Here is a 21,487-nt window from a genome sequence, read left to right on the forward strand (position 1 = left end):
ACAGACTGATTAAGCACCTAATCCGTCATCTACCTGACCTGTAAGATCAATGCCATCATCCTCCTGTTATCTCACACCACTGCTAATCTGGATTAATCAACAGATCAATTAGTTTACCTGAGCCTTAATTTCTGACAAGGTTCAGAGCTGAAATAAGCAGTTCTTATTTTATAGCTTCTTCCTTTATCATTTCAGATGTTTTATGTTAATTTAGCCTCTGCTAACTATTTAATAAAACGTTTAAAGATTAAAATATTCTGGAGTTTTTTTTTTTCTTTTACCTGGACTTTATTAATCTAAATACAGATGCAGCTGCAATAATTAACATGTAGAGAGGCGACTTTATGCAGGAAAAAATTATATAAAGCTCAACTCTGAGGGTTTACGTTTCAATAAATTAGTGTTATTGGCACAGACTTGTTCTCACATCAGTTTTCATGTTGTCATTAATTTAGTATTTTATCAATGTATAATGAATTATACTGACTCAGTAGAATGCTGTATCTTTGTAAAGATAATATTTTTCTTTATTATTTTATGTGTATTGCCTGTTTTGTGTGTAAATATGTATTAATATGGATGATTGATGCTTAATTGCTTTTTTATGTTTTTTGTCTTCTAGCTACTCCGTTTCATTCAAAACCTTTGTTTATATCAACAAGTGACGTGTTAATATTTTAAACTGTAAATGAACGAGACAAATAAATAAATAAATAAATAAATAAATAAATAAATAAATAAATAAATAAATAAATAAATAAATAAGGAGTATATTTCACTGATACCAGAGCAAACCTTTGCGTGTCTCTGGAAAATCAAATCGTGGTCACGGTGCGTCAGCAGGTTGATGTTGAGCTCGGAGCCGGTTCGTCCTGCCGCACTGATGCATTCAGGAACCGAGGCGTTCACCGGATGTTTCAGCTCTGATCCCGAGCCACAACATCACAGATGCGTCAGACAGAAACACAAAACACGCTGGGTGTTGTTCACAGACAGTCAGCAGACAGGTCAGACTGCTGAATATGCGTCTCAGAGAAAACAAAGTTATTTTTATGTACTCGATGAGTTCATGAATTATAACTTGCAAAAACTTTTTAATTATCGTGGGAGCAGATTTAAGGAGTCAGGTAAATGTAGGACAAGGAGATGAAAATAAAATGAAAGAAAACAGCTGACTTTGTTTTAAAAACTGATATCTGAAATACAAGAAGATTTTGTAAGAAATATTTTTCAAAATGTTCTGCACCAATTTACACAGAAAAATGTAAAAACTTTTCTTTGATAAACATGTCATTTATGTATTCATTTAATGAATGGCCATTCGCTTGAGCCTCCGCTAGGGGGCAGTGTGGCACTATGAATTTTCACAAATCTCCGTTAAACTGGAAAAACCTGGATTCCTACGAAGTAAAGAAAATCCTAGCGCTGATTTCTCCGAGAATCGGCCAGGTCTCTCCTTAAATCTCCGGCCTCACGTCCTAAATTAGCCACAGTTTCCCCTCTCGGTGTGTCCCGCTTTGTGTCCCTCTGGCTGAAGTCACTCAGGCACATGAAGGAATCCCAGGAATGGTCACCTTGTTAGGCTTACACAACTCTTACCTCCTAATCCCGCGGCCTCGTTCGTTCACTGCTCGGCTTGACGCGGGGAGGCAGAGATAAGGCCGGACAGGTCGGACTGTTTGTTCCCCTCAGAAAGGCAACAAACGAAGGTCGTGACCTGACAAAAAGCAGCTATTCCGGTGCCATAAGGGAAGCTCCAGACCAGCAGTGTCAAACTGATTTTCTTTTTGGGGCAAATCAAAAATCTGAATGTTCTTAAAGGGCTGGTTGTGCCAGAATGTATTGATAAAACCCATTAAATTGTTAAAATATCAATTGTTTAAGCATTCAGTAAGCGTTTTGTAAAATTAAACAATATTGAACATCTTTTCACGCTGATTCTGCATCCAGGACTTTCACAGATTCTGTGGGGTTAATTATAAATATTTGTAAGGATTTTTTAATTTTTTCACTAAAGTATGATGTTAAATGAGACTTATTAATCGCTGCATAGTCTATAGTTTGACATCAAGTCATCAAGCGGAGGCAGCAGTCACTTTAACTCAAAGTTCATGGTCAATTTTGAGAAAAAAATTTTCAGTAAAATCAGAAAAAAATGTGGGGATCTGTTGATTTTATGTGAATTTTGCAGATTTGTGAAAAACTGGAGGAGGGCCAAATAAAAAGCTGCGGCAGACCAGATTTGGCCCCCGGGCCTTGAGTTTGACATGTGCTCCAGATGATGCTTTCTGCCACAAATGTGGAGAATAAGGTTAAATCATCTTTTAAATAAGTCAGTTTATTGATATCAACAGCTCCTTTGTTTTTGCTTTAACGTTATTTACTCCACATGTGTGAAACTCAAGCCCCAGGGGCCAAATCTGGTCCGCCGTAGCTTTTTATTTGGCCCTTTAGACTCCAAGTTACATCAATAAGTTCCTCCAGTTTTTCACAAATTTGCAAAATTCACACAAAATCAACATTGAGTTTAAGTGATTTCTGCCTCAGCCTTACTTGGTGTCAAGTTATAGTCCGTGATCAATACGGCGAGTGGTAAAAAGTTACACTTAGCATCATACATTAGTGCAAATATCACAAAAATTCCTTGGAAATATTTCCAAATTATCACAAAAGTTGTGATTTTGATTGCAAAAAAACACTAAAACAATCACAAAGTCCTGGAGGAACAGCGATTTGTTGATATTTTAACAGTTTAATTGGTTTTATCTACATATTCTGGCACAACTGGCCCTTCAAGACGATTCAGATTATTGATGTGGCCCAAAATGAAAATGAGTTTGAGGCCCCAGATTAACTGACTGCTGGAGTTATGATCAAAATGCTGTCAGTGTCAATCCAATTTATTTACACAGATCAGAACCATGTTTTCAACAAGCTAATTAAATTAGCTAGTAGCTTCATAAAGATTTGTTTTGAAAGAGATTTAATTACATCATTTGACTTTGATTTGTGGTTTGTTTTTAACTAAACATATACTGACAATGAAAACACTGACATTTATTAAAGTGTAGATTTTCATGGCAGCACTTCAAAGAAAAGAAAACTTTAAAAAACTATTCTGCTTTGTGTGGATTTTGGTTGATGACATCACAAAAGGTAAAATAATGGAGCTTAAAACCTGAAGAACGACAGTAATTCAGATTTTATCTTTGGTTCTGAAGCATCAAAGTGGGTCTTAACTTTCCAGTGAATAAGTAAACTTCTTGTTTACTACAAAGGAATATTTATTTTTTAGTTCACAACCACTTGTGAACTAAAAACCGTCTGATTGCTCTTTTCCGTTTTGCTCGTACTTCCAGCAGGACTCATCATGTTATCGTCTACTCACATTCAGACGTTATTCCTAGAACAAAAAAGCAAAACAAAGTAGCAGAAAGTAACTTTATTTCGTCGCAGCAGGACTCATGAACACACAGTCGCATACAGAGAGGTAGCGGCAGGAACCTGCTTCCCTCCACAGGCGTCAGAAATCAGCATTTTCAGCAAACAGAGTGCAAATCATCACAGTGTAGAAAAACATTTGATTGTCAGTTCGTCACATCTGAAGAAAATCACTCATCCAGGTACAAAGGAGAATTTAAAAAGTCTCACACTGCTCAGCGCCAACACTCGGATCTGACAGGAAGCGGAAGTTAAATCAAAGATAAGTTTGTACAGAATTAACTAATAATATCTCGTTTAGTATAAAAACTAACTTTTCCATCAGGCTTATAAACAATACTGAGATTATTATACAAAAGCTGATTAATTAATAACACAGAAAGTGTTAACATATAAAGGAAAGTAGTTGTGTTACAAAATTGGTCATGAAAGGATACAACACTGTAAAAAAAGACGCATAAAAAGTCCCTCATTTCCCTAAAACCCTCAATAAGCCAAGAATGAATAAATTAAAGAAGCGTCCTGGCAAAATTCACTTCATATTAGGTTTATATTCATTTAAAAAAAAAAAGGAAAAGTTTATATATTTCATATACCTGGGTGGTAGAAAAGAGAATATAAACGGCTGCTGATAAAGGCAGTACTGGTTGTTTGGGTTGCAGTAGCTGGTTTTCAAGTTTACCACTGGTGGGATGATCAACAATCAGCAAAGAAACATTCAAGAGGGAATGTAAATTATCTACACGTTTCATTTCTTCAAATTAAACCTTTTCAATGTCTTCCTTCAGAGAGCTGCTCGAATAATACTGAGTGAGTTTACAGAGTCCAGCGACCGCTGCTGACAGGCAGGTGGAAGCAGAAAGTCCCAGTATTTACATGGATAATTCAGTGTGACATCAACAGTAGCACATGACAGAAAACGTTCACCGGTGGCACATTTAGAAAGCGTTTCCGCTCATAAGCCGAAGCCTGACAAGCCGTTGTCCTGACTGGAGGAGCGCTTGTACCCCGACGAGCTGAAGTACATCTCCCCGTCGGTGCTGAGGTCGTCATCGTCGTCATCGTCGTCCAAGTTGTTGAGCAAAGGGGCCGACGTGTTCTTGCGCCTGCATTGGGTAGAAGGAAGTTTAACTTTTTCACCCTTAAAACATCAACACGGGATTTTGTCTGATGGTCAAGAGGCAAAAATGGTTTTCAATTAAAATAAAAACATGAAAAGTATTGTCGTCTTTCCTCTGACACCACTAAGTAAAGCTGGATGCATCCTGTCTTTACTCGTGTGTAATTTAACCTCAGTGTAAACCCAGCTGCTCTGTGAAAGAGGGCAACAAGGCTTTTATAGAAACACTGTTGAAAAAAAGCTATAAGAAATTATTTTTCCACTTTGCCACAAGCTTTATGAAAACAATGAGCGATTATATAGTTCTGCAACCAAAGATTATTTTAGTTATCAATTAAATCCATAGATTATTCTGACAATTTTTCATTTAACCATTTTTTTAAATTAGAAATTAGCGTCATTGGGTAAATAATGGCACTTTTAATGCAACTTTGCATTAAAAATGTCATTATTTACCAAAAGACTCTTCATGACAACAGATATAAACATTCATAAAGACTCTTCATGTTTATAACAGCTGTCATGGCACCCTGCAAATAAAATGTTACCGAGATTTTTTTTATCTTAAATGCAAAATATATAAACTCTTTGTACAGTTTTGGCTTAATTACAGCTCCGAATATGTTGTTCTATCAGAAAGTGGACACTTTTCAGTCTATATAGTCCAGTTAACAATTAATCGATTACTAAATTAGTTGATAAATATTTCAATAATCAATTAATCACACGTAATTGCTGAGCCCTTACATCAACATGCAGAAAGGCTACATGTGGAGAAAAACACCCTCCTGAATACACCATCCACTCAGTGAAACACGGTGGTGGCTACATCATCCTGTGGGATGTTTTTCTTTTTGTAATAGAAAGATTTCAGATGATTAGTCCCTGAAAAAGCTTGAATCTGGGTTGGATGTTCACTTTCCAGTAGAACAAAAACCAGAAATGGGTGGAACAGCTTAGATTGAAGAAATGGCCCAGTCAAAGACCTGATATAAATACAGCTGACAAACTATGAACAGATTTCTGTCTCTAAATGTGTGGAGCTGCTGGATTCATGCTTTAATGGGCGTCCATTTGTAATTATGGAGAGAAGTTCTTTTCATATAACATCCAAATAAAAGCCCTGCTGTGGTTGGTCCGAACGGATCTGTGTCGCTTCACCTCATCTCGCTGCGCAGAGCTTTTAGTTGACTGTTGAGCTGCTCGTTGGCTTCCTGCTGCTCATCCAGCTCTCTGTGCAGCTTCTTCTTGTCGTGCTCCAGCCGGTCGATCGTCTCCTCCGCCTCGTCCATCTGCCGCTTCAAAGCCTTCAGACGCAGATTCAGCTGCAAGAGGCGAAGAAGAAGAAAAAAAAATCACGTCCTGAGCTTAAAATGGTGGCAGGAAGTTCAGCAGACAAAGATCTGACCTCACCGTCGTTATTCAAGAGGAAAACTTAAATATGGATCTTATGAGGGCTGAAACAAAAAAACTAAATAAAAGGGAATAAAAATAAGGTGGGGAAATAAAGGCTTTAATGAAGCAATGAAAGCAAATTCAGTCATTTCTTATCTTACACTCAGATATGAAGGAAGAGAAACTTTGAAAAAGTTGAGAACTGTCTTTGAAAACCGTTAACTGTGTTTTACTGGATGTGATTAAGAGATTTGTGGCCGTACTTACTGACATTTAAATGTACCTTAAATTTATTATATCAGATATAAATTTATTATTGGAAATCTGACAAAAAAAAAAGTTTTGCTGGATTACGGCCTAAACCGTACTCCAGTGTCCAGTGGCCACCCAAAACTACTCCAAAGGCCACAAATGGCCCCCGAGCCACACTTTGAACACCCCTGGATGAACCTACTGCTAAAATAATAATTAGTTATGACATTATTACTGCCTGTGTGCTACGTACTTGGTCCTTCTGATCCTGCATCGTGTGATGCTCCTCTTCGATTTGCATCATCATCTCTTTCACTCTCCTCTCCAGCCTGCGGTTGGCCAGCGACAGGTTGGACTTCTCCCTATAACCAATCAATCAATCAATCAATCAATCAGTCAATCAGTATAGCACATTTCAGCAACAAGGCATTCAAAGTGCTTCACATCATAAAAACATAAAGTCATGCAACATAGAATCAACAATTGAAACAAATGGCATTGTTAAATTCTTAATCGGTTATTAGTCCCGTCACGATTACTATTTTTGGACGATAAATTGTCCCAGAACTTTTTGCGATAAACGATAATAAAATTGTTGTTTTGAGAACATTTTCAAGTAATATAATAGTAATAATGGATAAAAAAAAATAGTCAACACTTGTGTCGACTATTGTGCCAGCTCTCAGAGAAACAAGAGTGGCTTCATTTTACAAAATGCAGAACACAGATGCTAATGCAACACATAATAAAAGACTCAAAGTTAAAGATTTTTATGGCCTTTTTAGTCGATGAGAAAATGAATGAGGCATGAAGATGTTCTCAAATATCAATAAACTAAATTCTAATGAACATTTAGACACTGGAACTAGAAGACATTTTAAATATCAAAGTAAAGAAAACAACAGAAACAAATAAAATAAATCATGACGTCTTTGTAAACAAAATTATCTTCCAGAAAAAGAAAGACGGTTTCTTTATTTCGCTGTAAACTTTCATCATTCGGTTTTTGGTAAAAGAGAAAAATGATAAATCAAGCAAATGAAAATGGTTTATATATATATATATATATATATATATATATATATATATATATATATATATATATATATATATATATATATATATATCTATATCATGTGATTAATTGATTTATTGTTTATTGTGACAGGCCTATCGATTATGCTTCAACTCCAAACAGGTGTGTTATAAAACAACCATCATCCGCATTAGATACGGAGTAAACACCTCGTCTTGCACTCATTACATCAGTCTGTTTGTAGCTAGTTATTAGAGTCACTCCTTTTCCTCACCGCTCCTCTTCCTCCAGCTTCTCCTCCAGCTCTTGGACTCGAGCCTCCAGCTCGTTCACCAGGCTGCCCTTGTTGGACTGGTGAGAGCCTTCGAGGTGAGCCACTCTGGACTTCAGATCCTTATTCTAAGAACGACACAAAACCAGTGAGCAGCTCCCCAATCCTCCCCCAGACGCTGAACAAGCAGTGACGATGGACAACATCAACATGAATGTGATGAGAAAATGAATGAGGTGATTGTGGCTGGGTTGCCGTCTAGCCAGGAGAGTGTACCTGTCTCTCCAGAGCCAACTTGTCACACTCCAGGTCCTGTCTGCTAGACCTCTCCTGCAGGAGTTCATTCCTCATCTGCTCCACCTGTCAAGTCCAGACACCGTCATCACTGCAGTCCCACAACAATTATCCTCACGCTCCGTCTCAACCAAACCGCCGTGGCAGCCGCCGAGTCAGAGCGCTGAACAATGGAGGCGCTAACGCTACAAATGTTCTGCCTAATTGGTGAGCTGGATTTTCCTCCTCGACTGCATTCCAACACTCGTGTCGACTATTGTGCCAGCTCTCAGAGAAACAAGAGTGGCTTCCTTTTACAAAATGCAGATCACAGATGCTAATGCAACACATATTAAAACAAATACTCAAAGTTAAAGATTTTTATGGCCTTTTTAGTCGAGCTTTACTGAGTTTGCTCTTTAATAAAAACAGAGCAGTAAAGGTTCATTCTGGTGTCTGATGAAGTTTAGATTTCAAAATAATTTTACACAAATTGCAGGTTCATTGAAGAATACTTTTAATCAGTGTTATTAATCCTGTTATAATATGAAAAAGCAGCCAGGAGTTTCAGTGGTTTGTTTGGAGGCTGAACCACACCCAGACTAACAAGTTAAAAACCTGATGCAAGATATCGGCCCATCTACCTGTGGATTCTCTCAAAGCACCTTTAAAAACACAAAACGAATAAAGAGCGTATTCAGATTTATAATGTGGCAAATTAAATGTAATTTAAGTTTGAATCAATATGAAAAAATAGTTGATTTTTACAAGTTTTTACCTTTCAGATGGAGTAATACCAGAATCTTTGACTGCATGAAACCAGGAAATCCTGCTATAAACAAAAACGCTTTCTGCTTGGGATTGTTGTTAATCCAGACTATAGATAGTGAGTAGTTTATTAATCTAAACAACACGGTTCTTTAAAATGCATCTGGCTACACTTGTTATTTAACAATATTAACGTTACAGATCCAAAACGTCTAAATGGCATCTGAAAAGTTACATAAAACATATCGTGGCACAAAGAGCGTGGACTTATGGTACTTACATAACCAGGCAATATTTAATACAAAACAAACAGTTATTTGTTATATTTATTATGTGTACAAAGGAACTGAAGTCACAATAAATTTGCAACATGTAATGCAGCTGCAGTGGAAACTAATTACCCAGAAACTTTAAACAAACATTTGCTAATTTATTGCGAGGGAACGTAAAACGTTTGCATGATGACGCAAAAGAAAGTTTTTCTCATGTCCCCTAGGGGGCTCCATACCAAGCAATCCTGTAAAAAAAATAACAGAAATTGATTAAAATTTAGAGTTTGCTTTATCTGTAAGGTTAACTTTAAGTTTTTCAGCTGCAAAAAACTTTAAAATCCAACTTTAGAAATTTGTCATCTTAACTTGTTAGAAAATAAAAACGTTTTTTCAATTTAACATTATGACAACTTTTAATTTGAATATTTTCTCAGCATGTTATTTGGAGGAATATTACATGGAAAGACATACATTTAAAATAATTGTGATTTTGCCCAGAAAAGAAACAAAAAGCTTAAGTTGGTAAATATGTGAAATTCGCTGCAAAAGCAGATACTTATTTTTTATTTTTGTTTTCCCTTTTTACAGAAAAATAGTATGGCTGCAAAAATGATGAAGAATAATAATTATTCTCTCATCTCTCAAAAGCTCCTCGTTCATTTTTATGCAATAGATTCACATGAAAAAGAACAACTGAGGTTTTTTAAATCAAATGAAGGGTTTTAGATTGCCAACCAATCATTTTGTTTCTGAACTGATTTATTTTAAACCAAATTGTTATTTCTACTCTGCTCAGAGCAAATCCTAAAAAATGATAATAATAATAAAAATAAAGTAAATCCACCAAATATTTTTTCAAGATTCATTGTTAAGGAAAAAATTCTTTAAAAAAAATAAAAAAAAATTCTGTATTGATTCAAAGTTTAAATAACAATTTGTCAGATTATAAATCAAGATATGCTCTTTAATCAGATAAATAGACAATAAATCCAAAACAAAATGGGAATGATGGATTCCATTGTGAAGTGTCTGTGTTTAAAAGCAACATTACATTTTCAAGTCATCTCATTCGAATGCATAAAAATCACTGAGTGTAATGGCATAAAAATAGCACAGCAGTGAGGTTAAATATACCAGAGGAGGCCTCAGCTATTAATCTAGTAACACCCATCAGTTTTAAGTCGACCAGCCCAGAAAGGTGAGAGAGCCTGACTGCTCAGTGGCAGCAGGGGGAGTGAGAAGTGATCAATACGGCGGTGATGGCTGTTTCTGTGGAGAATCGGTGATATTTTATGCCAATTAGCGGGTGACAGTGGGCTGCTCTGATGAACGATGGGCCCCATAACTGGTGCAGCCAGCGTGGTGCTGGAGGGAGCTGAATCAGCAGACTGGAACATGCAGTGAAACTAATCTGCTTTGTGAGAGACGGCAGGAGAGGAGAGAGGAGATTACTCTCATTTAGACAGGAGAGGAGCACCTGGTGCCAGGAGAGACGCAGGTGTTCGTCCTGCTGCCTGCGCTGCAGCCCCCCTCCAGACATTAGAGCACACACACACACACCAGCAGCACTCAGGCTGCACAAAGCTCGGGCGTTGCCTTGACTACAGACCTCAGCCTCATGCTGAACCAGTGGCACTTTGTCACAATGCCACTCTCTTCTCTGTGCCAGGACCTTTCCTCATCAGGGAGAGCAACGTTTTAAGACTCCGCTCTGCCACTTTCCTCTGTTTTTTATTTATGACTCGGTCACAACTTTTGAATTCACACCGAGAGGAGTATGTGACAACGCTAAATCGCTGAACTTCAGTTATTTACGGCAAGAAACCCCAAATAAAACGTCCACGTTTTTATAAAAACACTGTTTCTTACAGCTGCAGTAACTTTTATAAAAACATTTCTTTACATATTAGCTGAAACTGTCGGCATGTCATGACAGTAACAAAATCAAGCTGCTCTTTCTTCTCCCAGTGCCAACTAGAAACAGCCAATCAGAGCCAGGAGGCGGGTCTTAGCGCTGTCAATCACCCTACAGGTGGCGCTGTTCGTCTCCCCTCCAGCTTCCTGCCTCTGCTCTGTGCTACGCTGCAGCTGGCATAGTTGCTGGTGGTTTTCCTGTTGTTCCTCCACCGTTAGCACATTTAGCAGTGAGTACATGAGGCTAATTGCCAGCACCAAGACCCTCCTCCTGGCTCTGATTGGTTGTTTCTGACGGTGCATTTCTTCAGACAGCGATAGTAGCTCAGGGAGGAGGTGATGGACATCGACCTTTTTACAGATTATCTGTCTCAAACTTTACAGTGACAGTTTTAACTAAAATGTACATACGGCAGCTTTAATAAAAGCAACATAATAAAAATCTCCAGGTACAAATTCCTCTAAGGAGACACGCTGAAAGCGTGTTCACTTCGTCTAAACCAAACTCTGCAGCGCCTCCGTCAGCAGCTTCATCATAAAGGAAGGAGCAGCGGAGAGCTTCTTAACAACCTGCTTGTTCTCAGACTGATGTTTCTCGGTGCCATTTCCAACTGAACTCTGCAACCTGAAAACCTGAGAAGTTTGGCAGCTTTAGTATTCTGGCTCAGGCGCCGCAGTAAGAAGGGCCTTTTTGTGACGGATGCATGAAAACCGGAGCTGGCTGGCCGGACTCCAACATGACCGATTATAAAAGATCAACTTACAGAGCGAAAAACCTGCAGAACCTCAAGCAGAAACTATGAACGGTGGGTTGTGGACATGGAGACGCAGACAGGTGAGAGACAGACTCACTGAGGACATATTGGGGACACGTGAAGTTTTCTTAGTGGCTGAAATAATGATGTTAGAAGTGGAGGACAAAGCAACAGGAGATCATTTACAGACAGAGATGGAACAGCGACACGTCTCAGTGAAGACGGACAACGTCTCCCTGAGACAGGTGAGCACTGATAATGAGTGTGTGTGTGTGTGTGTGTGTGTGTGTGTGTGTGTGTACCTGCTCCCTCCCTCGGTCTATCCTGTCCATCAGCTGGTCTCCACTTTGACGCTCCTCCTCCAGGTCCAGCTCCAGCTGAGCAATCCTGTTCTGAAAATGAGAGACGATGCATCTGCGCTGTGAGTTTGTGACGTTCTCGCTGAAAACCTTCGTCAGTCACAGCGGTTGATCTCAGAGATTGCAAAGAAATAACACGGCGTAAAGTTCACAGGTAGAAATTAAATGATATAGAGCAGGAGTCTGCAACCTGTGTTTTACCCAGCGGATAAAAACCTGACAAACGCACTAAATAATGTTTTTAAAAGCATATAAACACAGGCCACTGCTCTGAACCCCATTGGTTGCTCTGAACCCCATTGGTTTCTCCACCTAATATTGATTTCTCAACTCTTTCATTAGCATCGTTGTTTCTAAATGAATATAAACTTATTTTCTTTGCATTATTTAAGATCTGAAAGCTCTGCATCTTTTTCATTATTTTCTTCAAATAAATGCTAAATTTTTGCTTGTAATTTCAGAGATGCTGTCAGTAGTTCTTAGAAAAAAAGAACAATGTTCATTTTACTCAAACATTTACCTATAGAGAGTAAAATCAGAGAAACTGATCATTTTAAATGGTTTCTTCATTTTTTGCAGCACTGCATGTATCATAGATTATTTTTAGATTAACATATTTGCATGTGCAGTCGATTTTTCTCAACTTTATCTGTAATGACTATATCTACATTATTAATATTTAACACCTCAGATGGAGCAGCTTGCCAATAAATTAGTAATTTAACTTGGGGATAAATAAAATATATTCTATTCTATTGTAATAAATGCATGTTTTAGAAGCTATTCCAGTTTTTTCAAGGGATATTTACATTGAACTACAACAAGATGACTCTAAAAGTAGCTGTTATCCATTTTTTTTTGTTGCCTTTTTTTAGTCATTTTCTTTTTTTAGGTTCTAAATGAATGTTGTTTAGCTGGACTGAGGGTAAAACCGTCTCTTTGGGTTGTAAAGGTTGCAGATCATTACCTCCATCAGCTTCATCTGTCTGGACTTGTCATCCTTGGTCTGCTTGTTTTTCTCAGCCTCCATCTCCAGATCATGAACCTTTCTCTCCAGCGTCTGCTCCTTGAGAACAGCTTCGTCTCTTTCCGTCTTACAACGTCGCAGCTCGTCCTCCCGCAGAGACAACTGGAAACAGAAATAAAGATTGTTCCAGATGTCCAATCGGACCACAGCTACAGAACAGTGACTTCATCTTAACGTTCATTAGCAGCAGCTAGTGATTTACACGAAACGCCCAGACAGCGTTCACTAGCTAATTCAAAGGTAGCAGAATTACCTGTTCGTTTAAAAGATAAAATTTAAAAAAGATTCAGTGAGATTATCTGTGCAAAGATCACAGGTGGAGTTCCTCAGGGTTGCTTCAACACTCCCTCATTTTATTAAAGATTTCATGCATTATGACACAGTGATGACTCGCAACTTTATACTGTTGTGTCACCAACTGACCATCACTTCTGGAAAATACTCAGAAAATCTCAGAGTGAAAGAATAACTCCTATTTCTGTCTCTGAAGTTGTTATTTTTGGTCAGTGGGTGTAATTATGGCCACATCCTTAAAAATCCACAAAGTTTATTAATAAATCTGGTAACACTTTATTTGAAGGGGGGTGAATAAGACTGACATGACACTTTCATAAACATAACACGTGTCATGAACATGAATAAGTCTTCATGAATATTTATGACTGTTGTCATAAAGCGTCATTCGGTAAATTATGACACTTTTAATACAAAGTTGACATTATTCAAAATGTCTTTGTTATGACAACTTGACATTAACCAAGAAATCATTACTGTTTAAACTTTACCTTTAATAACATAAAGTTACCTAATTTTTAAAGTGCAATCAGTAACACTTTTATAACAAATGTATATCAGTAATGATTTCCTGGTTAATGTCAAGTTGTCATAACAAAGACATTTTGAATAATGTCAACTTTGTATTAAAAGTGTCATAATTTACCGAATGACGCTTTATGACAACAGTCATAAATATTCATGAAGGCTTATTCATGTTCATGACATGTTTATGACAGTGTTATGTCAGTCTTATTCAACCCCCTTCAAATAAAGTGTTACCATAAATCTTCCTCCTGTGAGCTTAAATACATTTACTGGATTTCTGCAACAAAACAAAATGAAAATAAGAGGCAGCTCATCCAACATGCTGCCGCCAAAGCTCTGACCAACACCAGGATTATTGTCTTTAACCTGAGTCCTAAGTTTCAAATCTCTGCCTGGATATTTTTTGCTTATTTTAATTGTTTGCAGTTCTTTAAATGTCCTGTGAGTAAATATATAGTTGCACATTTATCCATAACAACTGGAACTTTCAATATCTAGCAAGTTATTTTAGCAATTTACCGTCTATTAAAAGAGTCTTATCAGATTAATTTCACTCCCCGTTAGGCGGGGTTAAATTACCGTAATAACCCGATATTGGCTGGAAAGCGCAACGTCTCTCCTTTCAGAAACCGTTGGGATTTTTCAGACAGTTGCTACAATAAACAATCATTTAAACTTCAGTGGAATAATTTCAAGGCTCCCCTGTGTGACCATTAAATCCATAAGACCTAATTATCATTTTCCTTCAGCAGTAAAAAGCCCCAACCCCACTGCTTGCTGCCCAAGAGAAATTCATCATTTACCCCAACATTTTTACAGGTTATTATACGTTTTGTTCCATGCACATATCAAGATAACTCCAAAAATGATCAGTTTTTACTCTTAAATCTCCATTCATCGTCCTAAACCTGCAGTGTTTCTGACAGTTTTAGTGATGACCTGCCTGGTAAATGTAGGAGTAAACTAGACGAACATCTGAAATCAGCTCATCCAGACTGGACCAGTCATCGGCTCCTCAGCAGTGGAGGAGGATGTGAACGAGCCAGCACAGCGATCTGCTCGGACAGACATCCTCCTCTTCCTGAACGCCAGCTGAACAAAGATTCATCAGCAGGGATGCAGGCAGGAAGAACATGCACACTGACCCATTTGCTCTTTGCACTCTATGCAGATGAAACCTCATCTGAGAAAAATCTGGAGCAGTCAGAAAGGGAGTGGTGGCGGTCTGCTTTTACAGCAGAATGTGCAACTGGAAGAAGAAAACACTGAGGAAATCTGCAAAGCCAGAACATTTTGTGTTCAATGAAGCCTTTAAAGCCTGAAATGACTGCAGGACCTGCAAAACCTCCGTCTTTAAACGACATCCAGCTGAGCTTTTATTGTTTTGTTTACAAAGTTAGTCATAGAACATGTAAATAATGTTTTTCTCCGTCCCATAAAGCTCTTTAAAAGCCCCATCAAATGCATGTTTACAAATGGGAAAAACTGCAGCAGGAAATATAAAACCTTTAAGTAAGACTTAAAATAAAGTTGTATGTTTTTCAAGTGGTTATATAACACAGAAGTTATGACTTGTTTTGCATTTGAAACATTAATTTTACACACAGTTCTGGCTTCACTTTGCAGTGTGGCATAAAACCATAAAAACTGTCAACCGCTCGGCCCTCGGTAAATGTTTGGTGTGTGAATAAAGCCGTACTTCATGTTAAACATAAACAATAACGTTCATCTAATCCGGTTTCCAACAAAAAAAAAAAAAAAAAAAAAAAACATTCTCCACATTCCATAATGCTGACTAGAAAAGAGTTTCTGACCGTTAATAACGCGTAGGTCATGTGTTAACTTTTATGTTTTTCACCTTTATCTAACAATCAGTGGGATATAAAAGAGAGAACAATGTCTTTCTTTTAGCTGAAAAAGTCGAGTCAAGCATTCATAAAGAACAGCCTGTGCTCCAGCCGTTCACTTTAAGACCATGTTTGAGGCTGCAGAGGGCAGGGGGAGGCAGAAATACCTAGAAGGTGACATCACTGCCTTAACAGAGGCCATGATGTTGAAGGAGGAGAGATTGCGAAGCTGCTCTGCATGAGCCGGTCTGACTAATGATGACCTACATCTGACCATCATCTTATCGTAAAAGCAGGGATCGCACCGTCCTTCAGCTTTACCTCCTCTTGCAGGTTTCTGGTGGTCAGCACCAGCTTCTCCAGCTCCTGTCCTTTCTCCTTCAGGTGCCGCTGCAGCTCTGCCAGCTCCCGCCGGTTCTTCTCCTTATAAATATCGATCTGCTCCTGCAGCTCTCGAGTGGACGACTGAGACGCCTCGACGATATCGCTCATCTGCAGGCCCGGTGATGCAGGAGGAAGCAGCAGCAGAAAGTGTGGAGAAATTAAATATGTGTGGAGAAATTACAACGCTCTGCAAAACTGTTCATGCCTTTTGATTAGTTTTTCCATTTTGTGACATTGCAACCAAACTGCAACTAACAATTCATTGATTAGTCTGGCGCCTTTTGCAGATTTTTCAATCAACCACTTAAAAGATGCAAATGAACCAACAATTCAATTCCTTAAACAAGAAAATAAACATTTTACTGCCTAAAATGAATTTCTTTAGTGAATTTGGACCAAGTGAAGCTAAAGCTATGCTACTTTAAAAGTTTTGGGTGAAACATATTTACAGACAAATGTGTTTTTATCTTCGATGCAAAATTTATATGCAACGTTTCGGCTTAACATTTGCTCTGATAGTGTTGTTCTTTCAGTAAGTGGTTTTTATTGAGTCTGCACACTCCTGTTAATAATTAATCAATTACTTAATTAGCTGACGATTATTTCAACAATCGATTATTCCAATTAATATTTTGAGTCCTAAACCAAACCAAATAGATGCTCAAAGCAGACGGAGACAAACGCCAGAAAGGTGGTCTGACGATGTATTGAATACAACAATTTTATACGTTTTTATTCACCAAAAATTTGAAACAGAATTTTTTTCTCCCTTCCACTTCACTATTTTGTGTGAATCTATCAAATAAAATTATTGTAAGTGTGATGCTTACTTAAAAAACATGCTATTTTGAATATGGAAGTATCAAAGGGTATCAAATTTTTGGTAAAAAATAAAAACAAAACTGTGTTTTGTTGGAATAGTTTAAATATTTTCCATTATCTTAGTTTCTCCTCCCATTAAGACCTAAAGTACCTCGTATACTTACCGTTTCTCCATCTTTTGAACAAAAGTCCAATTAACTAACGTGGATCTTAATTTCATTTGACTAAAAGTTTAACGACGGCCAACCTGAGGTTGACCATGTGAGATAAGCTCCTTCTCATGCTTGCATGTCTGCTCTCATTAAAGCCTGAAGTGCCCTCACCTCCCTCTGCAGTTTTTCCACTGTCCGGTCCAGCACACGTCTCTCGTCTTCAATGTTGTTCTTCATGTTTTTAAATTGCTCCTTCTGAGACTTTTCCTCCTGTAGCCGGTCCTCCAGGTCCTTGTTCTCAAGGTCTAGTTTGGCCAGGTTCTTCTACAAGTAAAAGAAGTCAAAGGAAAAGTGATGAACTGGACATTTATCTACCTAAAACCTCAAGCTGTGTCACCAGTCTTAGGGTGTTTTCACACCTGATAATTCAGTTGACTCCGTTTGATTGGGGACCAAAACAGCAACACTTGTAACATTTTCATCTGGTTTGGTTCTCTTTCACACTCCATTGTGTCAAATGATCCAAACTCTTTAAATAACCTGTTCCCCTCCTCGCCTGTGGTGGCGCTGCACCAAGATCCACAGAAGGAAATGACACAAAAACCTCAGAAGAGGACATGAGTGCCACTTCCTTCTTCACAAAAGACAACAATGGAGTGGCCTCAGATTTTAGTGTAGGATGTCTTTTTTGTCTTTGGTAAAAGTCTACAATCTATTTCTCCCTCCAGCGCTACACTCTTGTGTTTGCTTAGGTTGTATTTACCCAGAATGCCCTGTTTTTGTAGTGGCTTCTGATTTGCTTGCCTCCGCAAGTGCATTCAAACTGCGCCAGAGATCACTTTAACTGAATCGAGACGTCAGTTTTTAGGCAGCCCAGAGTTCATAGGAGGACTCTCCAAACGAACCAGAGTTTGATTGAAGTGGACCAAGCAGGACTGGTGTGAATGCCTTCTTACCTGCACATCTTCCAGTCGGATGTTCAACATTCGGTTGGCACGAGACATCTCCTCCTCCTGCTCCCTGATCTCAGCCAGAGACTCTTCCAACTGCCTTTTCTCTCTCTGTTTTTGCACGTTACACCATTAAAACATTTATATTAGTTACTGAATAGGTAGATCAGAAACCAGATTCGACTTGTATTGAGTCTTCGCACCTCCAGGCGGCCAGCTTTGTCTCCCAGTCTGCTCTCCAGCAGCTTGGCCTCGTCGATGATCCTATTGAGTTTAGCCACCTCATTTTCCAGCTCGTTCGTCCGCCTGCGCAGTCGCTCGATCTCCTGGTTCAGTCGCCCGGCCTGGCCCTCCGCTTGTCCTTTGGCTGCCTCCACCTCGGCCTTCTCTCGGATCGCTGCTGCGCTGTTCTGCAGAAGGCGAAGAGGAAAGGCGCTTCAGTTCAAAGGAATCATGAGTGTGTGACTCTCAGACGGAAAGCAGAGCTACGATGCATGAAGAAGCAACTCAAATGCCTCGTAACAAAAGGTATTTGTCGAGCTCACTTTCTCTCCGCAGCTGGTGGGACGCTGAAGGACAGAGCCTTCCTGTAAGTCTCTCACACTTCACAATAAGCCATGACTGAAGGCTGCAAAGTGAGGATTTATTGCTGCCTGATGACTGACAGCCACTAAAAGTCAGAAGAGGGTGACAATGTGGCAGCTAATAAACTCTAAGTACTTGTGATTAAAAGGTGCTAAACACAACTTGTGACAGGAAAGTAAGCAATGTACATTTAAAGATGGAAACATCTTGGGTAATAGTTGTATTTGGATGTTTAGGCAGCTGCGTCACTCATTTTATGCTTTCAATGATTCATCTAATCTGTTTTTTCTCCTCCAGGGTAAAAAGTCTGGACAATAAATCAATAACATATAGTGGGACAGACACATGATCAATATCAATAGATAACACGTCTGATAGAATATTCAACCTCTCGTTGAATCTCTCACAGCGAGCTAAGCCAGGTTGGTGGAATCAACTACTCACTCTTTGGTTACCTAGCAACTCACTCACTCTTTGGTTACCTAGCAACAACTTGTTGAGTAGCTGCCGCAGCAGCAGTTTAATTTTTTCTCCACAGAGCTTCAAAGCTGCTTCAAAATAAACAGAGTGGAGTAAAAACTATGGGTAAAACAGGAAAGGTCACAGTATTTCAAGACATTTAAAACAGTAAACTAATCAATAATTATCCATAGAAACAATTATTGATATTGACTGATATGAAATTAATATCCTGATTAGTTTTTCAGCTTTACTGTCCAGACTTAGGGTAAAATAAACATTTTAAAAACAAGAATTACCCAAAAAGTTGGAATTTACCACAGATTTTCTCCAACAGTAAATTAAACTTTTACATACTAATATACACACTTTACCTGAACAGCACACAAAGTTTCATGGTTGAGGTCTAGGCCATGGACAGCCATCATAGATTATGGATTACACTTAAATATATGGGTAGAAGACAACAAACTTACATCAACTATATCAATTATGTAAGACCTTGTTGAAGGATTATTACTTGCTAATAGCAATCAGATGTTTAGATATTTTTATCTACATACTACATGACTACCGGTAATAATTTGAATTTGAATGCTTAAATTGTTGTAGATCGTATCCATTGTGGATTCACCAGTAACACACGACCTCAAATATGTAAAAATACGGCCACTAAAGGATAAAAGGCAACTGTACGTATTTATGGAAAAGGCAGTAGCTAAAGTTAAAAAAAGAAAGATCAGAGAAGTGAAACAAAGAGATGACTCCCTTATCGACGTCACCGAGGAACAAGCTTTCAAATGTTTGTTTTCTGTGGTGAGGAATGTCAGATAACTGGTTTGACAACTCCCTGTCATTTCAGCGTGGTTAGTACACACCTGCATAACTAAAACTACAGATAAAAACAGTAAAAATCTATTGCTATCGTTTCACACCTTCAACATTAGCTTCTGCAGAGTAAAATGTTTTAGCGCTTGAGGCCTTCTTTGTGTACAGGGAGGCTCCTCTTTGTTGTGCTGCTCATGCAGATCGTCACTGAACGTGTGTGTGACCGAACACACACACACACGCACACGGACGCACACGCACACACACACACACACACACACACACACACACGCACGCGCACGCGCACACGCACACGCACACGCACACGCACACGCACACACACACGCACACACACACACACGCCTTCTGCTGTCAGCTGTTCTTAAACAGGTGACACAACTTTATATTAGCAAAAAGACTAACAACATTGCTAGAAAATAGTGAATCACACAAAAGTCTTCCAGCTAAATTATATTTAACGTGTTTTATCTAAAATGTCTTTGTGCAACTTGCACTTTATGAAACTTTATATCCAAAATCTGAGCTAATCTGATAAAGTTACAGCTGCTGTGAGAGCATCTTATCGTGACAGCTTTCCTTTATTTCCTTATCTGTGACAGGTGTTAAAAAAAAAGAAGCAATGGCCAGTTCATCTTGTTTTTGTTCTGCAGGAGCAGGGAAACATTCTAGAGGAAGAAAAGTTGGCGGACGCCTCCCTGCTTCAGTGCGACCAGGCCAGTCAGACCAGTTCCAGCAGTGGCTCCAGAGCCGCCCTCATCGCTGCTTCTTTGATTTAAAGAGGTGACAACATCCCCGGCCCAACATGTATCAGTTTCATGACTTTGGATCATCAAATAAGAATTTATGTTAGGCAGAAACAAAATGAGGCCTTCGTATGACATGCATATAGTTTCTGTCATTTTTATGTTCCAACAACTTCCTTCAAGGTTACCATTACAAAAAGCATTTGCTCCTTTCAGACTTATGTTTTTGTTTCTTTGTCAAACTTAAATATTTTAGATGATCAAACTAATCTTAATATCAGACAAAGATAAACTGAGAAAAATACAAAATGAAGTTTTAAATTTTTTAAGGCAAATCAAGCCTGACTCATTGTGAAAGTAGGACTGGACACTAAATCTATAAAAACATATATATCGCAATAGACATGATCAATATCAATAGATAATATGTCTGATTGAATTTTCAATAATTTAACCAAACTTTGATCCAGAACCGCTCAGCATTCTGGGAGATATAGGCAGAGGAAAGGCTTTAGCTGCCCGGCCAGCTAAGCAAGATGAGTAGAATCAACTAATTCAATCACTCTTTTGTTACCTAGCAACTCACTGACTTTTTGGTTGCCTAGCAACAACCTGTTGAGTGACTGGCACTGCAGCAGTTTAAGGTTTCACCACTGTGCCTCAAAGCTGCTTATAAATAAAAACAAGTCCGTGGAGTTGAACAGCTCAAGAGGAAATTGTGGTTAAAAGAGGAAAGATCACGTTACCAATTTGGGATTATTTCAGATGTTTAAAAAACAAAAAACGAAATACTTATCAGTATCAACTACTGATGTGAAACCATTATGCAGTGATACATTTTTCAGTCGTATTATCACACTGCGCAAGTAAAGTTTGAATCACTTAAAAACAGAACCTGTCTGACAACATGAAGGGATCTCAAAAAGAAACACATAATGTCCTGACTTAAAGAAATTCAGGGGCAGATGAAAACCAAAGCTTTTGTTACCTG

The 21,487-nt window shown here is 38.4% G+C and overlaps 1 protein-coding gene across 2 annotated transcripts in view; it reads right to left on the reverse strand.

The window, feature by feature from the left end:
• Positions 1 to 3,427: 3,427 nt before the first annotated feature.
• Positions 3,428 to 21,487, reverse strand: part of cgnl1 (cingulin-like 1) — a 42,175-nt gene continuing 24,115 nt past the window's right edge. For both annotated transcript variants that reach the window (XM_088004310.1, XM_088004309.1), the window contains exons 9-19: positions 18,064 to 18,270; positions 17,867 to 17,971; positions 17,082 to 17,234; positions 15,874 to 16,044; positions 12,824 to 12,985; positions 11,800 to 11,889; positions 7,792 to 7,875; positions 7,519 to 7,643; positions 6,462 to 6,570; positions 5,723 to 5,886; positions 3,428 to 4,547 (exon numbers count right to left, since the gene is read on the reverse strand). In XM_088004310.1, the coding sequence (XP_087860436.1) occupies positions 4,397 to 4,547; positions 5,723 to 5,886; positions 6,462 to 6,570; positions 7,519 to 7,643; positions 7,792 to 7,875; positions 11,800 to 11,889; positions 12,824 to 12,985; positions 15,874 to 16,044; positions 17,082 to 17,234; positions 17,867 to 17,971; positions 18,064 to 18,270 (1,521 nt within the window). In that variant the 3' untranslated portion in view covers positions 3,428 to 4,396. The remainder of the gene's footprint in view (positions 4,548 to 5,722; positions 5,887 to 6,461; positions 6,571 to 7,518; positions 7,644 to 7,791; positions 7,876 to 11,799; positions 11,890 to 12,823; positions 12,986 to 15,873; positions 16,045 to 17,081; positions 17,235 to 17,866; positions 17,972 to 18,063; positions 18,271 to 21,487) is intronic.

This window comes from Poecilia mexicana, unplaced genomic scaffold (genome assembly GCF_051168715.1).
Source record: "Poecilia mexicana isolate PSO_F unplaced genomic scaffold, ASM5116871v1 scaffold_3, whole genome shotgun sequence".
Taxonomy (NCBI): domain Eukaryota; kingdom Metazoa; phylum Chordata; class Actinopteri; order Cyprinodontiformes; family Poeciliidae; genus Poecilia; species Poecilia mexicana.